General features: G+C 38.2%; 1 protein-coding gene across 2 annotated transcripts in view; it reads right to left on the bottom strand.

The window, feature by feature from the left end:
- Positions 1-27,488, bottom strand: part of CELF2 (CUGBP Elav-like family member 2) — a 545,877-nt gene that overhangs the window by 296,040 nt on the left and 222,349 nt on the right. For both annotated transcript variants that reach the window (XM_015627339.3, XM_015627335.3), the window contains one exon: positions 12,013-12,048. Coding sequence is in view for 1 of the 2 variants with exons in the window: in XM_015627335.3 (XP_015482821.1) it covers positions 12,013-12,048 (36 nt within the window). In the remaining variant the exon portion in view is untranslated. The remainder of the gene's footprint in view (positions 1-12,012; positions 12,049-27,488) is intronic.

Here is a 27,488-nt window from a genome sequence, read left to right as displayed (position 1 = left end):
ATTTTGAGAATCTCTACATGTAATGAAGTCTAAAAAACCTGGTGTGAGAAGCAGATGATGACTGATGCATTGATGCCTGAGAGCAGCAGCCCACTGGTGAGTGTGGCACAGCCCTCACTGGACAGAGGAAAATTGTGTGCAACCGTCTCTAGTTACTCTGAGATGTTCTCACACAGCAGAATATTATCAAACATGGGTTTGATGGAGGTTTTGGGCTTTTTGTTTTGTGTCTTCTTCTCATATTAGTGTGATTTTTTTCCATCTTAGGCTTGATGCTTTACCATAAGATTTATAGAGACTATAAATCCTATAAGCCTCTAGAAAGTCAGAAGAGACCAGCTTTGATGAATGCAGAATATAGGGCAGGGGGGAGAGAATTTGTGGCCTTTCCTTATTTAGTGGTAGTCCTTATTTCCTTATTTATTGTTTTTGTGGACTCTAGACATAATTCTTTAAATCTGTGCTTTGTCTTACAGAATTAAATTAAAACAAATCTAAATTTATGAAATATGTTTTTTGATTTTTCAGTTAATCCAAAGAAAGCATCACAGATGAAAGTCAGAAGAAAACTGGACATTCCTATCTCTTGAAAAGGTAGACTAGGAGGAGCTATAAAAGCCATAAAAACACAGAAAACAAAGATGGAAAGCAATTCCTTATTCTCTAAAAAGAGGTTTGGGCTGGGTTTGAGAATATTTGCTACAGAAATTCCTTTCCAAGACTGATTTTCTCAACTTTGCCAGCCTGTTTTACACTGCAGATGCCAGATAATTCCAGATGAAGAGACAAATCACTGGCTTTCTCCTGAACAACATCTCTTACACTGCTGTAAAGATAAACAGCTCCTGCCCCATGTATTCTATTACCCAGAACCATTAACAAAGCCCCACAGCACTCCACAAGCTAATAAAATATCACCTACTTCAGGTAAAAAAATTGAAAACCTCCTAGAGAACAGCAACCAAAGTCACATGCCAGACTTTCAACATCTGCCTGAGCTTTGAATTCTTTTTCAAAAGGGTGAATAACGAAAAATGTCTGCTATGTCCCTGACACAGTAAGATGAATTCATGGTGGGAATTTTTTTCCCATTTATGTCACATTACCTGATGGAGCTGCTGAAGGAAGTCAATCACTCACATGACAAAATGGAAGGCAGAAGAAATGAGGTTGAGTCTCGAGCTGCCTTGCCCTAACTATACAGCACTACAAGGAAGTACAGCTGACAAAGGTTTTCTCAGTTCTTTAAAGAAACTTTTAATTTTTTTATTTTTTTTTATATCTCCTCAAGTCCTTGCCATTCATCAGACATGTTGTTTTTTTTTTACAGAAAGACTTCAAGCAATCAGTCTAAAACCCCTGCATTAATTCTGAGAGGTTCAGAGACTGGAGAAGTACTGGGGTTGTGGCATGAGTTCATACATAGCTCCACCAAATCAATATCCCCTTTAAACCACATTGCTCTTTTTCACCTTGCAAGTTTTGAAAGAGAGGACATAAGTTGCTGCTTTAACTGAATGTTTTTCTCATATGATTTCTTCTCCTATTTCTGCATGTGCTGCATTATCCCAAGGGATTCTATGGGTTTTTTTTCCTGCTCCAGCTACAGAACTGTTATTTCCAGAGGCACTCTCCATAATACAGAGGGAAAGCAGCAGTACTACATCATTTCTATAGGAGAAAGCTAACAAGAAATGCCAATTAAAAGTTTCTGCTACTGTACATTGAATTCATAGTGGAATGAATACTGTCTTTGGAAAAAGGAGGCAGCTGTCAAGCACAGCTCTGGACACAATAGTGCAGTTCCTCTGAAGAATAGGTCATGGGGCGAAATCAATAAACAAAATACCTTCATCATTAATCATTTTCTGAATTTTTAAATCAGCCAGAACATTTACAAGTTATCCATCCAGTGGATAACTTTTATTTTCCAGTGCTCATCTTGCAGCCCGTGCTTTGATTGCACAAGTTTCTGCTGATACCAGGACCTGCTGCAGCACCGAGCCCAGAGCTCCTCTGGGGTCAGAGGGGCAATATCTGTTCTGTAATTAGAGAAATTACTCAGGGCAATTTCACAGTTCAGCACAACAGACTTATTGCTTGTATGAGATGTGTGTGCATGCCTTAACAAGCACTTCAAGTTTTTCTACCTTTGTTCCTTCACGCAAACATTCATCTTTAGCAGAGTTAGAAATGCTACTGAGTGTGGCTTCTTTTCCTACTCAACTTTAGCAAGGAATTACTATCTTGCATATAATAAGGTTTCTAAGGAGTTGGACTTCCCATCTGTTCTATAAATTCAGAGACAAAAAAGTAAACTCTATGCTTTAGAGAAAAAACAAAATAAAAGTAACAGGTGGCTTTTTAGTAACCTGATTACTTTTATTATTACATTCTGAATACTCAGTGTTAGCAGCAACCATCTCTTCTTCCAGACTTCTTTCCAAAGTCAATTGCTCTACCCCTGTTATCTCTGTAGAAATAAATAGGGGCAGGGCCAGGGAAAAGCAATGCTATTTCTGCGATATTTTATTTTACTTATTCTCAATAGAAATGAGAAGGTCTTTTTTACAGCTGCACAGCCTGTAATGTCAGATCCAAACAATCAGCTAAAAACGAAGCCACACAGTCACTTTGCAGGTTTGAAATAAATAAAAAAAAATAATTTAAAAAAAAGAGAAAGAAATCAATTCATGTTGTCACAGCCTATCTAGAGTCATATTGTCTCCAGCCATTGATAGAAAATGAGAACATCTGGGGATTCAATTACTCATGACATGAATAATAATATTTCATTTTTGTTAAATGAAACTTTATAGTTGCAGGAACTTCTGCTTACTGCTCCATGCAATCCTGGAATGAAATCTTCCAGCAACTGCAACAAGCCACAGTTCCTTTGGCATCCATGAGCACATCAGCACAGGTGCATCTGCATCCCCCAACAGAAAAGCTTAAAAAAGAAACCAAATTTTGAACAGCTAGTTAAAAGATGGGCTCCTGAGCTCCAAGCACAGAAGGTTTCCTAAATGTCACAGACACCTTTTAAGATCTTGAATTAATAGCCTGGTTCAGAAAAGCACATTTATCCTTTGAACCAAAGTCAGTGGCACCTGTAGTTGTCCAGTACCTTCAATTAACCAAAACCATACCTCTAAATAGTTTTGGAGCCATTTAGGGCCTTCTTTTAAGCTTCCAGCTTATGATTCTCAGTTCATGTTTCAAGAGGATGCTGCCAAAACTGAGTTGCTATGTGTTTATTCTTTTTTCTTGATCTTGTAAAGCTGTCTACAGTCTTAGTGGCAATGCTGGGATCAAATCAGAGGATATTCATCTCACAGCAATGAGTAAGCAGCAATACTCATCTTAAAATTGCACTGACTTGTGCAATCACTTTGGTATCAGCAGGGCTGTTCTCCAAAATTAAGCGTGTGAGCCATTGTGGCATTTGTATCTAAAAGTTCAGAAGCAAAATATACAGAAAAGGCTGAAAGGTCTCTGCTTTTAGGGTTGTTTATTTTTTCTGTCAGGTAAAGCCTAGTCTTGTTTTTCATTCTTTTCTTTTTATTTTTTTTTTCCTCTTTCATTCTCCATGGGCATTCATTAAGGTTAGATTACAGCAAAAAGCCACGTTTTGCACCCACTTTACATCACAGCTTTTCAGAGCCTTAAACGTTGCCTGCACAAAATGACGCGGGAGCTCCAAAAGTTCCAAAGGGTCGGGATGAAAAATACTTTCCATTATAGCCCGGCAAAGAGAAGCACCACGCCGGCACTTTGCTGCTGTAGAAGTGCTGTGCAGGGCACAACTTGCAAAATGCTCTGGGAGAATGTACACAGGAAATTGGGGTAGGTCCTCTGTGGCTCCAAACCAGCAAAGCCTCCCCGGCAGTAAGAGAATTACCGCGATGAGACACTGCTCCCAACACGGGAGTTTGGGGCTCAGAGTTTGCTGCTGACCACAGGAAAACCTTTGGGGCTGTCTGCTTCCAGTGGCAAGACATAACCATAAACATGGGTATCACCTCACAGAAGCAATCTCAAGTCAGCACCCTCAAAAAAAAATTAAAAAAAAAGCCAAGAAGCAATTACTGCTTGCAGGTCTTGTGTCTGGCTTTATACAACATTTCTAGTCCCACTGCGCTCGTTGCCTTTTAAAAATGTGTAACATTTATGGACTCCAGTAAAAATGTTTTTAATATAATGTAGATGAAGTATAAAGTGTTAACCTTGAACACCAGGGAATGCGTTAGGGGTTTTTTCTAAAACCTCTTTCAATAATTTACTGAGAATTGTCTAAGATTTGCTTTTAGTTTATAGCAAATCTTTTGGAAACATTCAAATAGTTGCAATTTTTGTAAATGCTACAATAGCAGTGATTTCATAAATAAAAGCAATGCTCAGAAGGCAGAGAATGTTGAAGAGAGCATTAAACCAGAGTCTCTGCTGTCCTGGGGAGAGCAGTGTGGGTTTCCTGACATTGCCCCATCTGTATCTCTTGCTCTTCTGGGACCAATGGCAAGGATGGTGCTAGGAATTCTGTGTATGAGCAGTTCACTTCTAACTACTTATAAAACATATGATATAGTACTCTATATTACATAATATATGACACATGCCTTGTTCATGCTACAGCAAAGGTAGTAAGATAGAACTTCTCTGCCATGTTAACAAATCTCCAGTTGCTGGTCTGCTTCTCCAGAACCTGATGTATGAACACTTCTCCTTCCCCCAAGAATGTGTATTCACATCTGGAGTTATCCTCACAGGTTTTGTCCTTTGCACTGTGTTTCTAAATAGCATTATTCTGATGGTTCTAGGGGCTAAAGCCACACTTAAGCAAAGGATACATACAAAGCACTAACTTGGAACACAATATTTGAGCTGGGAAATGAAGTGAGGATGGGACAACCCGCTTAGTGTTTTAAGTTGGTTTCATCTGCTGCCTCTTACACTTGAATGGCATCTCAAATCCACCTGCAATGGTGCCTTTATCTTCATTCAAACTTTTTTTCAAAGGCTCATTTTTTGAGCAAACCCAAGAAATACCATTTTTGTGTCAGTCAAATGTTCTCCACAGGCCTATGTGAATTTAGCTTAAACCAGCAAGATATTGCAGTGCTATTAAGTGGAACAGATAATGAACCTAAATAACTGCTCAATCTTGTTAGTGTGGCCCTCATACACCTTCTGTGTTTCTTCAAGCCCTGCTGCTTAGCATTCATGCTGCCTGATTTGAGACTAAAATTAGATTATAGGAATGCGTGCTTTTTACAAGAGGTCTTCTATTTGTTCCATGAAGTATTTAGTACTCTTTAGGCACTGTATAAATAAAAATAATCGCGATCTTGGAATTCACCTTCAGGAATGGAAATGAAGAGATCTAAGTCCTTTCATTTCTGCTGCACATTATCCTCATTGGGCACGTTTAGCAATGCTTTGTAAAGCAAGTTAAAAGGATGCTTGGAAGTCTGGTTAAGGTGAATAACAGAAAAAAAAAATAAAAAAAGAGAAGGGAATATGTCTCTAGTTTTAGAGCTTCACAATAGGGAATAAAAACAAAAGCTTTACCAGACTTTTAAGATAAAAATCTGCTGTCAAATTCATTAACTTTTTTGAGAGATGCCTACAGTTGCTGGGGAAAAATGGTTGTGGGTTCCAAAACCAGGACTCTGAGTAAAATCACTTACACTCAGTTTTAAGATTCAAAGACTACATACAATTAGGAACCATTTCAGGGCTGCTGTGATTTCTGAGGGCTCTGCACTGTGAGAAGAGTTCCTGCATTCTGGGTCAGAGCTGTATCGAGTCTAACAATGATTTCTGTATGACTTTCCCCCCTCCTTCCCAGGATCTATATTTAGGACTTAAGTACGAAATATTGAAAGTTTTTTTCAGGTTAAGCATGCCAATGTCCTCAAAACTCCAGCAGGCACCAGCTTACGTCACTTGGCACTTTAACACTTATAAAAGTCGGGCTGCTCACCTTAAATTAAAGCTATCATCAGGTGAAACATTTAGTCTGTGCTATTCCCCCAGGCTCCATTTTCAGGCAATGGAGAAAGAAAAACAATTCCCAAGGTTATTCACCTAGTCCTGAGATGAGGCACCTATTTCTCTCCATCTCTCCCCTGGTTCTTTTGACAGGACTTTTGTGATAACTAAATTTAGGCAATATGAATCCTGCCGTTGGTATCCTCATAATTCTTGAATGCGAGTCATCAGTAAGCACATATGGATAATCACCTCTATGCTCCTTAGGCTCCTCTTAAGATTTTAAAAATATCTGTTTAGAAAGGGATCAGATTGCACATAAGTGTGTTTTAAGATTATCATTAGCTCTAAAAAACATATTTCAAAACAGCTGCATAACAACAACAAAGAGACATGCCGACAGCTACTACGAGGAATTGCTCCATGTTGCATTGTAAGGATACTGAAGCTTTACTTAGGAAAAATAAAAATCAGAATAGTGAAGAGACTTTGTGTATTATTTCCTCAAAACTTCCAGATTCTCTTACAATAACATCAAACTTGTTACCATCCCAAATAATTACTGTAATTCATATTCCACTGCCTCAAAGTGCGAGCACCACCAGGGCATTCCTCTACAACAGATACAATGGGGTATCGGCAGTCCTGCTTTCAGTACAGAAAAGCAGCTCAAAGGTTAGGTGAAAGAAGTAACGCTTCAAAATGAGAATTTGAGGCAGAGAAAAAGGTCAAACATCAGATTCTTTCTTATTTTTTTCTTATTTTTTTTTAATAAGGGAGTGATTAGTTAAATTCAAGTCTCATTTCAAAATAACTACTTTCTTTAGAAAATAGCAGGCATCCAAATTATGGAAAATCTGCTCTTTAAGACAGTTGACTTGAGAACATTTAAATATCGAGGGCTGGAATCTTTTTCTTTTCTTTTTAATGATGTGGTTTAGGAAAAGATAGAAGATGATATCATTTCCAAAGACTAGCTCTGGATTGCTGCATATAGTTTGACATTCAAGATATTTTAATGTTATCAGCTAGCACTGCCTGCCATCAGGGATGAGCAATGTTTGCTTGACCAATTATTTATATGCCTCTAAAACAAGAGTGAGTTTTGAGAAAGGATTTATTTGAAGGTGGAAAGCAAAACTTCTCCATTAGAAGAGAGGATCACAAACGGGCCATGCCAAATAACTGCTTTATTTAAGGGAGAATAAAGCTTCAGTAAATGTTATGTGAGGGTATGGAAAATTCTGTCATAGTTTGGCAGAGACATGCCTGGCGTAGGCAGGTGGGCGTTCAAGCCTGACATAAAAAAAGTAGCACTGGTGACATGAGAGGACATGAAAACACGAGGGGTGAAAGGTACGACCTGGAGTTCCCAGAGGGAGAGAAATTGCTTGCCAGAATATCTCAGCTGGGAGGGAACCAAAAATGCAAACACAGAAAGTCACCCCAGCTCCCACTGTCTGTGCAAACCCAGCGAAGCCAGCAGTTGAGATGTCAGCTTGGTCTTCAGACCATGCCCCTATTACTGTCAGGAAAAAATCCTTTTCATTTCATAGTAATTAAAATGCTCATAGATGTTTTATTAACTCACTCTACAGAGCCACATAGATTTTATAATTCATCCAAGCACTTACAAGTAGTTACTTGTGTTAGGCTGTCAAGACAGAAATGATTCAAAACCTTGTGTACTGAGCTTCTTGGAAGACATATCATTCTCTAACACAATGGTATTAGAAAGACTGCTGACAGATAGTGATCAAGAGATTTCATTTTGCTTGTCATATGGTGGGTTGTCAATTCTTCTTTTTGCTTTAGATAAAAGCTTAGTTGCATTAGATTTCAATAATGGTGAAGTTGCAGGTTAACATTTTTCAAAAGCACCAAAGTGACTTCAGTACTTAAATTCTATTTTCAAAATGCTGTAGACACTTGAGAACAGAAGTCTTTACAGTAAATGGAACTGAGACATTATTAAAGAAATTTATGGAATGGTGGAGAATAAAACCCCAAGTCAAGAGTGCCAAAGTTTGTACCCTAATACAGACCACAGGTTTAAAAAAAGATTAAGTTTATAGATTACTAAAATTCAAGGACAAGCCAAAGATTTACATTTCCATTTTGAACATACTTGCTTGTTTTAACATCAATGTATCCACTGTATATTTCTTCCTACAGTTCTAAAAAAATTTCTAAATGACAATTTTAAGATGGCCTTCACCACAAAATACAAGATTCGCTGAGTTTTGCTCAATATTTAAGCAGGTGATTCAGTGACATTTCTGCAAACTTTTCCATTGAAATATATATGTAAATTATTACCTTGATTTTTTTTTCCTTATTTTAACAGCTTAGAGGAGGAAGTGGACGTTTAAACTTTACTCCCCCCTTGAGTGAAATGAAAAATTGAGCCAGTACATAAAAGTGGAAAAGTAGCCCAGATTTTCCTTCTGTTAATACTAACCTAGAATTAAGCAAATAAATAATCCATGCGGTTAGTCTATATTTAAAATATTTGTTCTTCTTTAAATATAAAGTAACTTTCACAGAAACAAACAGAAGTGGCTAGAGACTGAAATCATTCCTTTGAAATTGAAGCTGAGTATTTTCTCCTTTAAGCTCCAAACATCATCTCCCTCATGCCCACAGGGCTTCACACTGTGCTCCAGGACTCCGTTCATTCACTGCTCCCCTCGACTCCTGAGCTCAGAGGCTGGTCCAGAAAAGGCTGGTTACTGTAGCTTCCCCAAGATTTTAGAAGTTTATCTCCATTCATTAATTGTCATTTTTAAATGGTGCATTTCTCAAGTTAAACTGTATTTTTTCTAATGTTTTTAGTTTGCTCTGTTATTGCAGGTACTGACTATGAAATGTTGAGAGCAAACACGGTTTGAAACAGAACTGCCATTGCAGCTATAGAGCATCTACAAGGAAAAAAAAAATAGGCCAGACCTTTATTAAATTTTAAAAGTATGCCTTCACTACACTCTTGTAAAGATCCAAATAGGGTATTCAAATCTCTAGAGATCACCAGTATAATTTCTTTATCATGTTCCATTTAAAATTTAATTATGTAGTCTACAACAAGAAGTATCTGAGTACTCTAAATAGGTCATGCAATGAACAACTTAATATTATTGTAAAGTTTTCCTTGTGAAGATCTCTTCTTTGATGTGCTGTTGCACATAGAAAGCCTTTCTTCGAAAAAACAATATACATTCATAGCTGTAATAATGTCATTTATTATAAAAATTGTAAAGCTTCTTTTCACATTTTAAGTCTGAATTTTCAATTCATTCACTAGCCTAGGCTTCCTGAAATCATCAGAAAAAACTGGTAAATTAGAACTGACACAATATAATTGTACAGAATATTTTTATATCTTTCTACAGGCAAAGTTAATCTATTATCTTTCCTACTAAATGATGTCCACCAACTCACATTTTTCTATTTTTGCCTATCAGTGATACACATACTTCTGTGGCAAGAAGGGTGATTTCTTCTTCCTTTAAATATAATCATTAGAGAACCATCAGCAGTATTTAATAGAAAATGAATATATTAAAAATTCACATTTACCAAGACATTTTGTTATATTTGCTTTTTTAAAAAAATGCACACTTTTAACATCTCTTGGTTACTACTGAGATGAGAAAATATTCAAAATATACTCTTCTGTACTTCTGACTTTTTAAAGGGCTTTATGGGAGCAAATCCCTAATCCCACCTCTTTAATTGAACTATGAAAAAATGAGAAGGGGTTTTTGAGAATTTTTTTTAAAATGACAACAACAACAACAACAATAAATAATTAATGCCACCAGTGCCTAAACTTTCTTGACAGCCAGACAAAATATTCCAAGTACAGACACATCTGTTCACACTTACGCCACTTTCAGTGAAAACCCTTTCACCAGGTTTGCGGGTGCGTGAAAATGATTTGATCAATCCTGGCCACAAATATATCCAAGAGTCATTACTGCTCTGGGAAAAGGCCTTGTGTTTGCCTGGACAAAGGAGGGTTGGATTTCCAGGGTTACAGGGGACTTGCTCTGCCCCACTGGACAAAACACAGTGATGGGAATCCCAGCAATGATGGGAAATTGGTTATTAATGTCGTCGTTTCAAGGTGCAATACCTAACATTTTATGTGCTATAAAGTGGTTTCAGGGAGAAGGTGAAGAAGATGTGGGGAAATTAGACTATTTCACTGTTATGAATTAATAATAGCAAAACGAGTCACTTGACATTTGAAAGAAGAACAAAAAATATTAGATTAATAGATCACAACACAAGATTAAAAACCCCAAGGAGCTGTTTGCTTAGAGAAATTCAGGAACAGGTGAATCCTGGAGAAGGCTGGAGGACAAGCCAACCTGTGCCTAGCTGGAAACATTTGTTTTAAATCATGACAAGATCATTTGGTTTAATATTTATAACACAATTACAATGCCTTGTGCACATTGCTGGTATAATCTGATTTTACTTGTGACATCTTACTGCAGTTGAAATTAAAGCCTTGTGGTAATAATTCAAAAAGCACATTTAGACAATCATTAATGGCAAGTATAAAATGGGATGTTTATTCAAGCACTTATGTGTCTCATTTTAACTTTAATTTGAAGTGGAATTAATTTCTGCAGTGTAAAGACTCCATGTTTCCAGTATATTAGTCCTATAATACCTCACCAAGTGCAGTAACACTAGAATCATTTTAGCACTAAAACCAATAAAAGATACAGCTAAGCATCAATATTGACATTCCTGGCCAAGGAGATGGCTACACTGTTGAATCCCTGGTTTTTTGGGGGTGTGCATATGTGTATATGAAGAAATGAAATTATTTTGCAAGGAAGAAGAACAAAATTTGGTGTCAGATAGGTCTGATCACTGGTCAGTTCTTCAAACACATGTCAAAATTTTACCAGCATATTTGCTTCCACAACCATAGAGACCAAGTGGCAGTAAACAATAAAAAGAGATGCATCTATTAAATGAAGAAATCATATAAATCTCATAAATTTGTACACACAGAACAAAGGGGCACATTACACAGGGAATAGTCATCATATATAGTGAAAATATATATTTTCACAACTTATTAATATGAAAAAGTCAACTAATATACACCACACACCCTCTAAAGAAAGGTGGATTTTTTTCTCTGCCTTAGAATCAGAAGCAACTTGCATGTATTAGAATACATAAAGAAAACTGTCCTTCCTGGTGAAATATTCTTTTTACATTACATATTATTTGAACCACAACACTGTTTTAGTCAGAGGATAGCAAAATCCCCCAAAACTATAACCCCACCTGAGAGCAGAACCAGTGGCAGAAGGTACAAGAGGACTGAGAGCATCTGTTTTTTTAACTCACCAGACATCGCTGCTAAATGACAGATTACCATATCAGATTTTTTTGTTTCCCTTCTCGCCACCCTTTTCTCTATCTGCATGATTACAGCATTTTATTGCATCCTCTGACAATATGTAGACAGGTCTCTCTTCAAAAATCTCTATCACAGCCTGGGAGTCTTGTCTAGTTCTATTATTTTATGAAAAGCTTTCTCAGCATAGAAGAATTTGGTCTAAGCTGCTTTCCTGCTTTCCAAATGAAAATGCCTTAAGATCACAGCTTTTTTTTTTCTCCTACCTCCAAGTTTCCCTCCTCTCATCCCTCAGGTGAAATGTAAAGCAAAAGCCAAACCACCTGCCATGGGTATAATTGCACAGCTGGAAGGAAGCCACAGCTGGGATTTTTCTCATCAGGTGCACAACTGTGCTGAGCCTCAAAGCAACTTCATCCCGTCGCTTTAAGCTGTGTGGGCTTGGCTGTGCCAGTATTTCAGTGTCATTTGTCTGTCTGTGGCATGCAGGGAGCGTTCTCCTCTCTGCACCCTCGTTCTCAGTATCCCAGCAGTTTTCCCTAGGAAAAGGATCATGTTCTGGCTCCAAAGGTCGTGCTTCTTTCAGCACCTTCCGGACATTGACACACAGATGCAGCTTAGAGCAACTTGCTTACCTTGGTAATGTTCCAGACAGCTCTGTGGCAGTCTCTCTGAAAGACACAAAGGGAGGAAAACTTAGTTTGTGTTTTAAACAGCTATAAAATTTTTAAGATGCCTTTGTACTGCTTGTGTTTTATAGGAGTGCAGACACACATCCACAGCTCCGTACGCAAAGGCGTCACTGGCGGATGCGATGCACCCCGATCACATACAAAAGAATGTGAAAAAGCAGACGATGGAGTGTGATCTAAGGATCTATCAGAATCAAGTTCTCCGTGGTACAATTACTCATTTTTTTAGGCATAAAATTATCACTGTTTCAAATGCCAGTACTGCCTGATCTTACATAGACAAAACGAAGCACTGGGCCAATTTTCCAGTGGAAAATGTTCCCTTTTATTTCAGTGCTGCAGCAAAAGGAAGGCATTGGACAGTTCTACAATCAGGTTGTGCACACAGAGAAAATACCATGTTAATGTTAAATCTTCTTATGCTGGTCTTAAACAACAGTCGCTTTCCAAATATGTGACTTTTCATCCAATTTACTTGTCTGAAACCCTTTTGTGGGTGTACAATTTGTTTGAGGGAAGCTGAGTGCGAGATAGTGAAAGTGGGCTAATGTAGTGGCATGTCACATTAAAGCACAATTAAATGCATTTCCATTACCTATGTACACAGTCCTTAAAATACATCCCAGATTTATCACCACTGTATGTCCTTGTTTCCCTCCCCAGCAAATTTGCCTAGACTTTATCCAAGAATCAGGAAAACTACTGGAAAGCTCCAGCTCTCATTTTAATCCCATACATAGGACCTTATAAAACCAGAAAGAAGGCATAAGAGGCTTCATTTTCTTAGGCTTGACCAGATGCCCATCTCATTCCACAGTTTTCTAGTCCAGTTATAAAATTTGTATCCAATATACAAATTGTCCGCATGGAAGGAAACTGGTTAGTTCATACCCTTTTTGCTTCAGCTGAAATAGAAACTGCAAAATTTCACATCTGTAGATGGAACTTAGGGTATGGAACAATTCTTAACATACTTTTTTCTTATTATTTACAGCAGAGAAAATCCTTCCATGCACTTTTACAGCTGGAGGGGAATCTTTTAGTAAGGGGAGGTGGTAGTAATTAAGATAGGTCCCAAAATCTTCTTTGCCTTAGCAATTTCCAAAACTATGGATCTAGTTATCTCTCTGTATTGAAACAACCCTACACATTTTTGTTGCAAGAATATGAATCTTATACATACAGACTGAACCCCAAAGGCTAATTTATTTATGAATCCAAAGGAAGAACAAGAAAGAAATATATTTTTGAAGGCTCTTCTAGAGTTTCCACATATTATGAAGTCACTTTTCTTGACGGGGCACTACAGAGTTAATATATTAAAACCACAATAATCCAGAGCTCCTCTTCAGGAGATCTTTCTAGACCTTTCTAGTGCTTTTTTGGCACTATAGGAACTGTGAGCAGCTATGAGAGTCTAATTTTTTTTAATTGCAATTTTTAAAAACTTATTTATTTGATATCCCACAGTGATACCAGGCTTTCTCCTTAATGGTTACACTGACAATTGTAGTCTGCATTACAATGTCAGATGAAGTGAAATAGTCCCTCTAAAGGTGCACAGCTTTGCATTTTCAGAGTCTCTGTCTCCAAGCTGTGCAGTTTGCTGGGCACAGAAGGTTGCCTTAAACCTCCCAGTGCTTTGCTTCAAAAGGCACAGATCAGAACTGTGTTCAGTGGTTGCAAAGGAGATTAAGCAAGAAATATAAAATGGCTCACACCCTTTTCTTGCATGCACCATTCAGCAGCAGTCCAGCAGAAATTTAAGCCTCCAGGAAAAAACTGTTTCCACCCTAGCTAAGGCAGACAGGTACATCTTTAGCAGGAGTCTGTGATGAACAAAGTCCATAATATAAATGACATCAAAGATGAGAGCCAGGAGCAAGAGCAAGTGAATGTAAACAGATAAGAAAAAGAAATTAGAGCAATAGAGACTCAGTTTCTATGGGGTTATTTGATACAGCTGTACATTTTAGATATTTTATTTTCATTAAACTCCTGCACATTGATATCACACCACCTTATTTTCTAAGCCCTATTCATGACTTCCACAATTTAATGAATTAATATAATATTTTTTATGACCTATCAAAGAACTGAATCGCTAAATAGTTCCAACAGTCAGGACATTTTCCCCTCCCACCTTTAATCCCAGACATCATCTCTTTTCATTGAAATGCCTTTTTTTTTTTGAAGGAAAGAACCTAGATCTGGGAATCTCTTTGTTTCTTCTTCTAAAGGGCTCCATAGCCTTTAGCAATCCGTTACTGTTCCAATAACAGAATGGCACAAACCTTATTGCTTTAGGGTATGGCAACATTTTATAAAATATCAGTTGCTCATCCAGCTTAAAAGAGACAACCAGGCAAATCATGGGTGGGTGCTGCAGGAAGCATCAAGAAGCAGAATAAGGTTAGAATATAGGTTTAAAAGAGGATGTTAAACTGGAACCACACTGTCAGTTTCTGAGCAGAGCAGTGAGTGATTGGTGCATCTAAATTTCTAAAGATTTTCATTCTTGTTAAATAACCCTCTCTACAAGGGATGCTAGCGTTGTGAAAACAATTATTAAATAGTCAATGCAGTGGCAAAAAAATCTGAATGTGATCAGAATATTAAACAAAGACACTGCAGGTCTTTAACATAAATTTTTAATGTAATTAATTTTGTTGCCAGTTTCACATTTGGTCAGATCGAATTCCATTGTTCAGCAAAAAAATATGTAAGGTAATGGTTTAAAAAAATGGAAATACAGATCCAACTCAAATAAAACTCAAATCCACAAGTAAAAGTCTGATTAGTTCCCAACTATCCAAAGATTTCACTGCTTCTCTTCAACTCAGTAAACACTTCTACCATAAAAACAAATTAACCCTACTTTTGATTATGAAACTAAAAATATTATTTCCCAGAAAACAAACACAATTATCCCCACCATGCCATTGAACATAATGGTATATGGACTGCTGAAGATGGTTAATATACACAGTAAGTGTTCCTATAAATATTAGGAATTGAACCACCACTCTATAAATATATTTCATGGGAGTTTAAAAAAGAAAATCTTTTGGAGCAAATTACTCATCAAGAAAACCCTTATTGTTTGTTTAAAGATAATAGATACTCATTCTGTAGTCATTCAAGAAACCGAAAGTAGACTTGCACAACTGATTTTCAGACCACTAGTACTCCCAAATGACACACACAAAAAATATAACTCACAATTTACTGTATCTACAGGAAACAAAAAATTATTGGATGAAAACAAAAAGATAATACTCAAAGGGAGAATGAATATATGATCATGTATTTTAACATCCAGCCTGTGATATGAAAGGATGACCTTGAAAAAGTGTGAGGATGGAAACTTGAATGTTTTGTCAGAGCTGCCCTGAATTCCACTGAAATCAACTCCAATGCAAATGGGATGATCTCAACTGTGCTAAGGCAAGGAGAAGACCTGTCTGAAGACCCTGGAAAGCTGTGATGAGGAGGGTGACATTATGGAAGAGCAGGGCAGTGTCTCCAGGAAGATCATTTACAATTTCAAAGCATTTTGTGTTCAGTTGCAAAGGACAGATACAGGACAACACAATCTGTACATATGGAAGATGCAGGTGCTGTTGAAACCAGGAGAGTGCTGGGGGGGGAGGTCTGCACCCCAAAATATTGAACCCTCCCATTGGGTCTTCCAAAGAAGCAAAGTTACAAATTGTTTCTGAGACCTGTGAGGAGCTTTGACCTGCTGCAGAGGCTCAGTGCTCTCGAGAGGACCATGTAGCTCTTATCAAAGCCCAGGGAGCCAGTGTGGGTGAACCAAGCACCACACACTCATTTTGTCATTTCTCTCCACAGGCTGAGAAATCCTGCCCGTGGGATTGAAGTAGGATGTATACCAAAGCAGAAAAGTATAAATATTTTAGTCAAAACCTTGCTGTGAAGTGGAAGTGGGAAGATCTGCATAAAGATCAGCAAACAGACTTTATTGCCTAATACTTCTGTTTAAAAGAGTTGTTCAGGAAAACTCTTCATAATATCTGGAAAGTGTTGTGTTTATATTAAATGTTTTGTTCACTGAGAAATCATATGGTGCTCTGCTCTCTGAGGCTGACTGGCAGCTGCTGTTACCCACCTACATGCAGGATTTAGCACAAGACAGCTCTGAAGTTTGACTCTGCAACATTTTTCAGTTTGCCCAGAGAAGTTGTGGCTGCCCCATCCCCGGAAGTGATGACAAGACAAGGTTGGATGGGGCTTGGAGCAACCTGGTCTAATGGAAGGTGTCCCTGGTCATGGCAGAAGGATTGCAATGAGATGATTTTTAAGTCCCTTCCAACCCAAATCATTTGATGATTTTTGCTGTGTTTCTGCAGAGATGTAAACTGAGGCACAAGAGACAGGGCAGGTTCTAAAGGGCAGCTGAGGTCATCTGGGCTAAATGCATGCCAATAACCTGAGCAAGTACTGAGTTCAAGCCATAAAAGTCAAGACTTCACTTAGAAATCATCTTTTAGTTCTGCAGGATCATGACCCTTAGCGATTTGGAAGCTTTAGGTCTCCATCGAGAACAATTTTTGTTCTGGAAAGGAAAGCATATGGATTCTAGCTAAGCAATCTGTCGGGGTGCTGGGGAAGATGCAAAAAAAGGCAGCAACACATTCCTGCAATCGTGTTACCGTTCTTCCTTTTTCCATCTCACACTTTGGGGAGAGGATAAAGCCCGCCTACGGCACACAAGGCACATGAGGATAAGGGCGAAGCTGGAGAAGGGATCTGCATGGTGTGCTAATAAGAATGCAGCTCAAATGCAAGCAGAAAAGCCCCAGGATGCAGAATATGGGATTCTCCCAGTTTGGAAAGAGAGGTCTCCTAACCCTGAGGTCTTGGTTTTAGGCATCAGAACCAGCAGTCAACATTTCAACAAGGAGGGTTAAAAGGTCCTGTCTTCTCCAGGACAGGTGAACATGACCCCTTTGATTCCCTGGGATGTACAGAAGCAGTAATTTCCATTACTTGTGCTCATTTTCCTTAAAGCACAAAAAATCCCAGTAGGTTAAGCTTATATTTCTGGTTTGGGTGAAACATTCAACCCTTCACTACACAGAATCCTACCACTGACACAAGCATTGATCTTACTGGAAGGGATATATTTGTAAAGAGAAAAAAGTACACATTGAAGAAAAATGATGTATTTTGAATGATCACTTGAAAAGTTGCAGGTTTTTTCCCAGGAATACCCACTGGGCATAACTGGGTAATGCCAAGACCGCTGATGTATATAACAAATTGCATATAACAAGTTTGTTCCTAGTTAAAATATTTCCAAATATTTCGTAACCATAAGTTATTCTTTGCTTTGCCCCAGGAGCAAATCTGACTTGCCATAACAAACAACTCACCTGATGCTTTTGACCACTTTTTCCTGACTCTGCCTATGCACACACATTGCACCACTGACTGAGTAACGCAAGAAAATCAGGGTAGAGAAGGCTCCAAAATTTGTTGTTGAACAACACCCCTCAATCAGGCCACCAGTAAAACTTTTTTAATTGTAGAGTCCACAATTACAGAGAGGTTCTCTGCTCCTAGACATGCATCAGCAATGTGGAAAAGACAGCCACTAATTGTCAGTATAAAGCAGAACTAAAGAAAAGTTTACAAAGGGATAAGAAGGATTTTCCACTCAAAGCAGGGGAGAACAGCTGAAGAGGAGCTTTAAATTAGCTTTAAAAGGAAGGTTGTATCAGGAGGAATATAATTTGTTTCTTGGAGTCTCACCAAGACTTGGGAGTCAATGCCTCTAGTCTTGCAGAATAGTGCAGTGGGATTTTTAATGACCACAAATGGTCAGGACATTGATTTCACATTCCAGGTGAAAAATGGCACCTCCAAAGACACATTGTTGTCTCTGCTCTTCCTAAAATCACACTAGGGACAGCATCTGCCTTGACTTGGAGGAATTAATAGTGTGTATTGAAATACCATTGTGAGGCACAAGATATTTCACTGGTCTTAAATTGGATAGTTTCTCAGATTTGTTAGCGTGCAACAACATAAACTGGCTACATTTGGATAAAATATATGGTTTAAATTCTGGATTCAGTTTTGCTATGATTAATTTGATAGATTTCAGAGAAAGCTTTGTTTTTTCTGTATTGCATGCTCTTTACGTATCTTTTTTGTAGAATTGTTCCCTATGCCAACTAGAGATCAAAATGGTCAAAACCAATTTCATCTTTTAAAAAGCTTGAACTATTAAAAACTATCAAGATTTCAAACTGATTCTTCTGTAAGTATTTTATCTTTCACACAGTAAGCAGCAAATAAATACAATGCCATGTTATATCTTCACACCAAGCTTAGCTATCTAACAAGGATCACACATTTGCAGCAGAAACTCTGCATAAACAGTCTCTGAATGTGCTATTTAAGTACAAGCTAAATACTCTTTTTTTAGGAAGTGATGTAACAAGTTCATATGTAAAAATCTATTTCTATGCAATGTGACATTCTGCAAGATTAGCTGACTGAGATAAAGGACATGAGCAAACATGCTTGTTGTTTTCTCCCACGATTATTTTTAAAAGCTGCATTTTTCAGTATTCTAAATTTGCTATTTCTGAATTTTTTATTCCTCCTTAGGTATGCAGAAAGAAATCTCTATATAGTCAGTGATAACCACCTGCCACAAAAACTGTTCAAGTCCAGTGTACATCCTGTGTGCAAATAATACCCCAAATAAAATCTGCCCTCATCATTGTGACTACTTGATATATTTTATAAAACATTAAGTTTGATTTACCCCAACATCTTTGAAAGAGCAATATTATAACTTACAAGTCAAAGCATAATTCAGGCTAAAGTCTCACTCCTTGCAATTTAACTACCATTCCCAGCTAAGATTTTGGCCCCTTGTCTAAATACCCACCAAGGACATTATGTGAAACTTCTCTCTCATACATCCTTTGCTCTGCTATTAAAGAGCATTAATATTAATTTCTATTAATAGGTGGGAGAAACACATCAGTGTCCATTTGAGAGTCTGATAATGGGAGCATGGATGGGATGCGATTCAGCCAGAGTCATCAGGGAGAAATGCCAGGGCATGGAGAAGAAATGAAGATCCCACTCTGGTGCTTTGCTCCAAGGTCAGACCCTACCTTTGTGGATGTGGATGGTACCATGTATTTTCTCAGATAAAAATGTATTTTGAAAGTTAACAGCTTGGAAATGAAGAAAGAAAGCACTGTAGGTACAGGATTTATCTCTCTAGGACACAGCAAGCAGCAGGAAGAATATGGGGGAGAATCCACCATGGTACTGACTCCAACACCCTCACCCTGTTAGTACAGGAAGAGAAAGAAGTGATGCACAGGCAACTGCCTCAGGGAGCTCAGTAGGAGGAAAATACCCTCTGTCTCTCTCCAAAATGAGAAGAAAGATCATTCAAAACAGAGCAGATGTTTCTCCCCATATGCTCATTGAACTTGCTGTAATCTCCCAGGGTAGAAAATCTTACACATTTGGTATTTGACTGACCTGTAGCTCATGCTGCACTGCCACTGGTGCACTGTTACCTTACCAGCATCTTTTCTCACCGTGCCAAGGAAAGGAGGGGAATCACACCCAAAGTCTCAGCAGCAACTTCGGGTCAAACTTAGTTGTACAAAAATAGAACTGCAGGACAATTCTGGGCCATGAACTAATTGTACAGAAGAATTATGGAGTCATAAAATTGTTTGGGCTGGAAAATCATCCCATGGGCAGGGAACCTTCTGCTCAAAAAAAACCTGACCAGGTTGCTCAAAGCCCCATTCAGCTTGGCCTTGACTTCCAGGAATGGAGCAGTCACAGCTTCTCTGGGCAACCTGTGCCAGGGCCTCACCACCCTCATAGGAAAGAATTTCTCCTTAATATCTGATATAAATCTACCCTCTTCAGTTTAAATCTGTTATCCCTTCTGTCACAACACTCCCCAGTGAAGAGTCCCTTCTCTTCCTTGTAGATCCTTCCTGGTATGGGAAGGTGCTATAAGGCACATGGAGCCTTCTCCAGGCTGAGCAATCCAAGAAGTCATACATTCACAAGGTTGCATGAGATATATGCAAAAAGACATAGAAATTACTCAAGTTCTATAGATGGTGATAACCTAAGTAATTTCCTCAGTTTCTGACATATTGTACAGGACTTCAGTAAGCATTTCAGATATTTAAGACTTTGTCATATTGTGTAAGGTGAGAGGCACAGTTATGTGTACAAGTGTCTTTATAATGAGCCATTGGGTAGGCCAAATGTTGATGTCTTCAGTGATGAATGCCAAAAAGAAAAAGCCACCCTAACAACACCTCACTCTTTCTGCCCATATTTCCCTCACAAATCTCACAATGCCAACAGTTCAAAACTCTGGTGTTCCCCGGTGTCAGATGTTTCCACTAATATACACAAACTTCAAGCCACTCAAAAAGTTTGGAGGCCTTATTTAAACTTATTTCAGAGAAGTAACTCTTGATTCTCTGCCAAGAAATGCCAAGCTTGGAAATGGCATCTCATCCTGGTCTCAAAATACTTTACTGAAGCTAAACAACTTGGATACTTCAGCTATTATGTGTTCAAATAGTTACTCATTTTCTTGGCCAATGAAGACTGGGCTGAGACGGGCTTTTGGGGATCTCTGAAGTTTTGTGAAGGAAGGATTTCTAGAACAAAGTGAGATGCTAAGTATAGGTACCTTGGGAGAACCAGTATAAGTTAGGAAGGGGATGAACTTGTTTGCCCAGTTCAGTATGCAAAAATACAGGAATGGCATCAGCAACTATCAGGGGAAAAAACACAAACAAAGTGAAACAAATTAAAAAGAAAGCACAAGTAATATAAACATCCTAAAAAACAACCTTGCTGAAAATCCCACAGATCTCCAGGCTTTAAGTGAGTGCAGGCTCTTCCCACTTTCAGTTTTGAGAGTGGTGCACTCTTGCTGTATTTTTCAACTCAGAAGGAGCAACTTCCAGAAATCCCTCAAATCAACTCTTGCTGAAGCTCCACACTGTAGGAAGGATGCTGAGCATGGCCACACACTGTAGCATGGGCAGACACGACCTTGCCTGCCTACCCTGCCAGCTATGGGAACAGAAACCAGCTCTGATAAATGCTGCCACAACATTAACCCTGCCTCTGGAAAAGCATCCAATGGCTTTGGAAATGCCTGCTCTCCTTCATCCCTGTTTTCATCAGATGGATACAGGAACTACTGAAAACAGCTTGTCTACCTGGAACATGAATGTTCCAACACTTTCTTCAGACATTTGTCCATACTGTCTTTTCATCCACCTGATGAAAGGGTTACTTCCTTTTTGTAGTTGTTAATCAAGGGTAAATTTACTTCTTAGCTCCTTTCTGTCCTGACATCTCCTCCTTGTAATCTAAAATACAGTGATGCCAGGTTGAAACATGGGATGGAATAGGAAAAATGTAGAAAGGACTCTGAACAAGCCTGCCAGCCAGGAGTCTGTGTCCCATTAGCTGCAGTTCAAAACAGTCCTCATACTATTTCCATAAATACTGTGGTATCTTCTGGAGTATCTCAGCACAAACTGCAACAGATGTTGGAGGCTATTATTTCTTTATTCTTGCTCATTTGTTGTTCATCTGTTATTTTTTGTCTCTTTTTTTTTAATTCTTGCCACCTGTCCTCCCACAAATCAGAAATGTTAAAAACAACACAGCCAACTTTTTTTCTTATTGGTCTGTCTACCCCTGCCCAAAATTAATGGGACAGAAAAAGGAAAGAGATTAAGATCTAACTCCCTGTCTTATTTCTGACCTTAAAAGGATGGTTTGAGTTTATTTTTGACAACCCCAACCAGAGAGAATAAATCTGCTAGGCTGTCCACCTCAGGAAATGCAAGTACACAAGTACCATTGTTCTCTAATAAGTTCATAAATGTTACTGAACAATATATCGATAGTGTTGTGAAATTTCAATATAAAGTGTTTTAAAGTGTAAGTTACCAGTGATATAAATCTACAAGCAAGTCCTTTTCTCCCCAGCCACATCCAAACCCAAAGATGTTAAGATAGTTCTTTAATGGCAAAAACTATTAGACTGCAATATGTAGCAGGTTCATCTATTAATCATCAGACCATTTATGTTCTGTAATTCTACCACAGTTAAATAACATGGACTACTAAGTACCTGAATCGGCTATTAGCAACCATTCCTGCTCATTAAAACTCACTTATTTAGACTTTAGCAATGGTAAATGTAACCAGCCCTGGAGGAGTGTCACAGTGCTTGGAAATGGCACATTAAGCCTCATTTACCCAGCTACACTCGGAGGCAGAGGGGGAAGGGAAAAATACAGTGACGGTCCATAACAAAGCTCAGAAGCTTTTTGAAGCTGCATTAAGAAAATGACAAATCTTACAAAGAGAGGCATAAAGATTCCTCAAGTACAACAGTTCGGCAAGGAGCTATTTATCATAGTTTGTTGAAAAGACTCCTACGTTTGATACTATTGGACTGTGAGAGATGATTATTAAATGTAATTACAGAAATAGCACAGAAATAATAGTTTATTGCAGAGCATAAGCAACATTGTATTAACAAAGAGGAGTGGGGAACATGTTCAGCATTTGCAATGGTATCATTAGCTTTTCTGGGAACACATACACAAATGTATACACATTTGATTCCGTGTTGGCTCCTACTAACCAGAGCTATCCTTCAAGAATTTCTGATCTGGGTCAATGCATCTATCTATACTTGGAGTGAGAAAACAGGAGCCAAAGTGGATTTCTATTTGGGTGTCAGCTTTTATTTCTTTCCTACTTAACACAGATTTATTAAAAAACAATCACAGCCTGCTGTCAAGAAATACTGCTCACATTTGCTTATTAGCAGCCCTGTAATAGATACATTTTTGCTACAGTGCTGCTATTTGAAGTGAATGATTTATTTAGAACATGCCAGTTATCACGAGATTCTCCACGCACTAAAACAACAAGTTTTGATTTCTTATTGCTACCTGCAGGAATGAGTTTAATTTCTGTTATACCTACACCTCAGCATGTTTGCTTGTGTACCCAGCCATCAATTTTATCTTTTCTTTTTGATGTGAGTGATTCCACCCAATTTCTTTTCACTCTTGAATATATTTACCATTCACTTCTTGTGCATTATTGTCCATTTTGGTGAAACCCCTTTTTAAAACCATACAGTCCTTTCAGAGAGCCTTCTCGGCTGATTTGGGGTAGGCATCCACACTTTTCCCAAACTACAAAGACAAAAAAAACTTACAAGCACAGCTTCTTACAACTGGGCTATAGTTTGTACCAGCAAGCAGGGCCAAAAACCAACCCTATCTCAGCAGTTCAAAAGATCCCTCTGGTCCACCAAATTTTAGGCTAAATAAACTCTGCTGCTGGCCCAAGACTGAAACATTTTAAAAAACTCTGTTTTGGAAAGAAGGCATTGAGTGACAGATGGGCTTTATTTATTTTTGGGTAAAAGGAACAGCTTAAAACAGGTTGGGAACATGGGAGAGCATCCTGGCACATCAAGACAAAGGCTGAAAGCATCTGATGTACTAAAGAGATACAGAAATTATTATCAGAAGACCATGCACACGTTCACCGATAACGTGGTGCACACTGACCCCTGCTCTTTCAGTAATGATTTGTTTTGGAGCAGGAAATGCAGCTACTAGTTTTGAAGCTCAGCAGCTTTCTTTAAGCATCTGTACTCCCTCTTTAGTTCACTGTGTAATGACAGCATAATGTTTTACAGGCAGGGCTGCACTCAAAAGCAGGAGCTGCGTGCACTCAGCTGAAAGAAAAAGTGAGGCTGTAAATCAGGTGCAAGAGAAAAAATCAGAGTCTACCTTTAGGCACTTGCATTTCTGTATTTCATTCAAAGCAGCATTTTCACATTGTCTAAAGACTCATGGGTTACATTTTTGAGGGGTTTGAATCTAAAAAAAACTTGTGAATATGTTGCTAACAAAGATTTCCAACCACGCTGCAGAATCCTGGGGAGCTCGGTACTGCTTATATAGAGGTGCTTAAGGAAAAAATCCCTCTAACCATCTATCTGCATCAGGAGATACACAAGGGCATTCAGAAAATCTCCCCTGGTCCCACCACATTGCTGGTGCAAAAGAAAACAAGCTTTCCTTTTGAAGGTTTTTGACTCCTTTGTAACAGACAAATCATTGCTGCAGCATTTTCCGACTGACAATTATCTTGCCATAATAGCCGTAAAAATAAAATAAAATCAACACGGATGGAATTTGAAGTAGGAGACCTCAATTATACTTAACTATATTCATAAAACTGCACCTCTGCTCAAAGTTGCTCTGCACACTACACATATGCCAGGATCTCTTAATCTGCTGCTGATGTGCTGCATATTGCGGTCGTGTGCAATTACAGTTAGCTATAATTAAGAACAATTACTACTTTTATTTCTCCACTTGTTCTTTAAAAAGCACAGTTGTAATAAAACTTCCTCCCCCCCCCTCTTTTTTTTAGGTGAATATAATTATACATCCCTATAACATCTCAAATAATTAGTTTCTTCTGGAACAATTTTCATTTTAACTGTCAGATCTATCATCTATAGTCAATAGAACACATTGTAAAAAAATTCTATTATTAACCTTTTTTCACCCCGTAAATCTGCAAAAGAATGAAGAAATTGAGGAATTCATTGCTTTAACATTGAAAGACAAAATGCAACTAACAGCCCTTCCCCAGCAATACCTTCTTAATTGTGCTGAAACATTATTATTATTATTATTATTATTATTATTATTATTATTATTATTATTATTATTACTATTATTACTATTATTCTAGTTAACTGTAACAATAATAAAGCTGGATATAAAAGGTATTTGGCATCTCTCTATATTTAATAGGCTACTTTCCAGACCTATTCTCATAAAAGAATCTCTCTACTGTATCTTTGTTTAGAATCTTCCTGTGATTACTAACCATGCAGACTGCAGGGAAAAGTAATTAAGTTTAATAGAAGCCACCCTCATTTTTGAAGCTGCCCTCAATTTAAGCCATAGAAGGAGAGTAATTAAATTTAATGCATGCCATAGCTTTTAAATGAAGATATGGCATGTAAAATTCTCTCACTCTTAACACGTCTTTTCCAAACACTGCAAAATAAGTGTTGTGATGCAAAAAGATAGTGAACTACAGCCACCAAGAGATGTCAAGCTTTCTTTTTCTACTGGCCATCTCTTCCAAAGGGGGAGGCGTTTGTTAGATTAAGAACAATGTAATCTAAATCATTGGAGCTGGGAAGCCTGCAGTGGCTTATCCAACCTTCGCCCACGTTATCTGCTTTGATTAACTTTAGATGAAACTTGCAGCAGGGCTCACCTTTTACATGTTTTTAACAGATGTAACAGGTTTCCATCTACAGCAGGGACCTCTGGCACAGACATTGTTTACCAAGAAGATCCTTCCCCAAAGTAGCTGCAGTAGAAGCAGGGACTAATGACATTTAATTCCCAGACACAGCCACAGATCTCCTGTGTTTGACTTCAATCTTAAGTCACCAGAAGAAAAATACAATGAAATTATATAAGGCTCAGTTATTTTCCCAAACAATAGTCATACTACTTTTACATAAAATTTCAAATTACAAACCAGGACTAGTAAAAATATTTCACCCTTGCAAAGAAGAGCTTACAGAATGAGGAGCTCTGAGACTGAAAGAGAGTAATTTCCCTTCCCCAGCACTGCTGGCTCTCTGTATGTATAAACAAATGTTTCCTTGCAGAGAATCATAGAAGTTTCATCAATTTATTTACCATAAACAGGGAATTTAAAGGCTTGAACTACTGTGCAAAAGGGAATATAGATGCCTGACAGTCTTTGTTCAGAAGGTTAGACCAACATATTAAATTTATAATTAGTTCACAAAAGAGCTTCCAAACTTCTTCCATGCAGCTTCCTCTCCTAACACATATGAGTATCTACTACTAGTCTTGAACAAAACTTCTGTCTGAAAAGAGGGGTTGAATACTCTATTTTAGCATTGTAGAGAACTGGCATGTCTATCCCTGATGCACACCCAGCATTGCAGGAACCTCTCTGTACACAGATGAGACTCACATATATTTCATCTGGCATTCATTTCTTTACCAGATTATCAAAAAGATGATAAACTCCCATCATAGTAAACAAGAGGCAGCCAGGGTTTCATGTCTGTCTCCCTGACAAACCTCATGATCCTCTGTCCATTAATCCACAGACGGTTCAACAGGCAGATCCACACTTCAAATCTTGAAGCCACTGCTAATATAAATTGCAAGCAATTTGAGAAAAAGAGACTGAATTTGTATCCATTTTTAGTTTGAAAGAAAGAAGATATTTGTTTATCCATATCATGACTAAAAAAAAGTTAGATTTTTGCTTTTAAAGTAACAAAATAGTGACAAAATTGCTGTTTAAATTATAATTTTTACTCAATTATATATTAAAGTGATCCTACCAGATGCTGGAACTAAAGTGATATGATTTTGCTATATTTATATCTGAGCTGCAAAACATTTCAACATTTACAAAGGGAAGAAAGTTCTCTGCTAATGCCAGGAGAAGAATAAACTCAAATGCCATTGCACATGATGGCTCTTAATAGCTGGCACGGGGAGAGGAGAAATGTCTCTATAACAACAGTATTGAGGAAACGTGTGTGGCAAATATCACACCACAAGAAAATTGTAAGGGTTTGTGAAGATGTTAACATGAGGACATAACATCCACATGCTCTCAAATGCTCGGGATGGATGCAAACCAAGGCAAGCAGTGGTCTATTTCCTCCTCTCCCCTAATCTGAAATGCCTTTTCCCATCCAAACCACCTGCTGTTCATGCCTTCTGCTTTTCTCACACATTTCCCAATCAATACTTAGGCCCTTCTGCTGCTGGCTACCAAATAGACAACTCCCACTCTCCTCTAACATGCCCTCAGGAGCTTCGGCAGAAATGCGGGTGATGGACTGGCTGGCCAGAAGATTAAGGAGAAAAAAATTAAACCAAACACAAAATCAAATCTTCAGGAGCCTCTTTCCTCAACTCCCACCCACAGTGATTGCTAGGCTTAAAATACAACCCCCATCCCTCATCTCATCCTCTTTTTGAAGGCTCTGGGTCTCGTGGGGTCCTGCTGCAATTGGCAAGTGCTCCAAATGTTGGTGGGATGCAGCTCAGCCTGTGATGCCAGAGCAGCAAGGCTACCCCAGGGCACCGGCATGCGCCGCTCAACTGGTTAAAAATTGAAACAGAGCAAATGGGAAATTTTCTAACAAATGCTTGGAGGTTATGGAGCACACGTTACAGCTGTAACCACCCACAGTTCCCTCCTACAGAACAGAAACACTGACAGCAAAATCCATTCACTGC

This window comes from Parus major, chromosome 1A (assembly GCF_001522545.3).
Source record: "Parus major isolate Abel chromosome 1A, Parus_major1.1, whole genome shotgun sequence".
Classification (NCBI taxonomy): domain Eukaryota; kingdom Metazoa; phylum Chordata; class Aves; order Passeriformes; family Paridae; genus Parus; species Parus major.
This window is presented reverse-complemented; position numbering and strand designations above follow the sequence as displayed.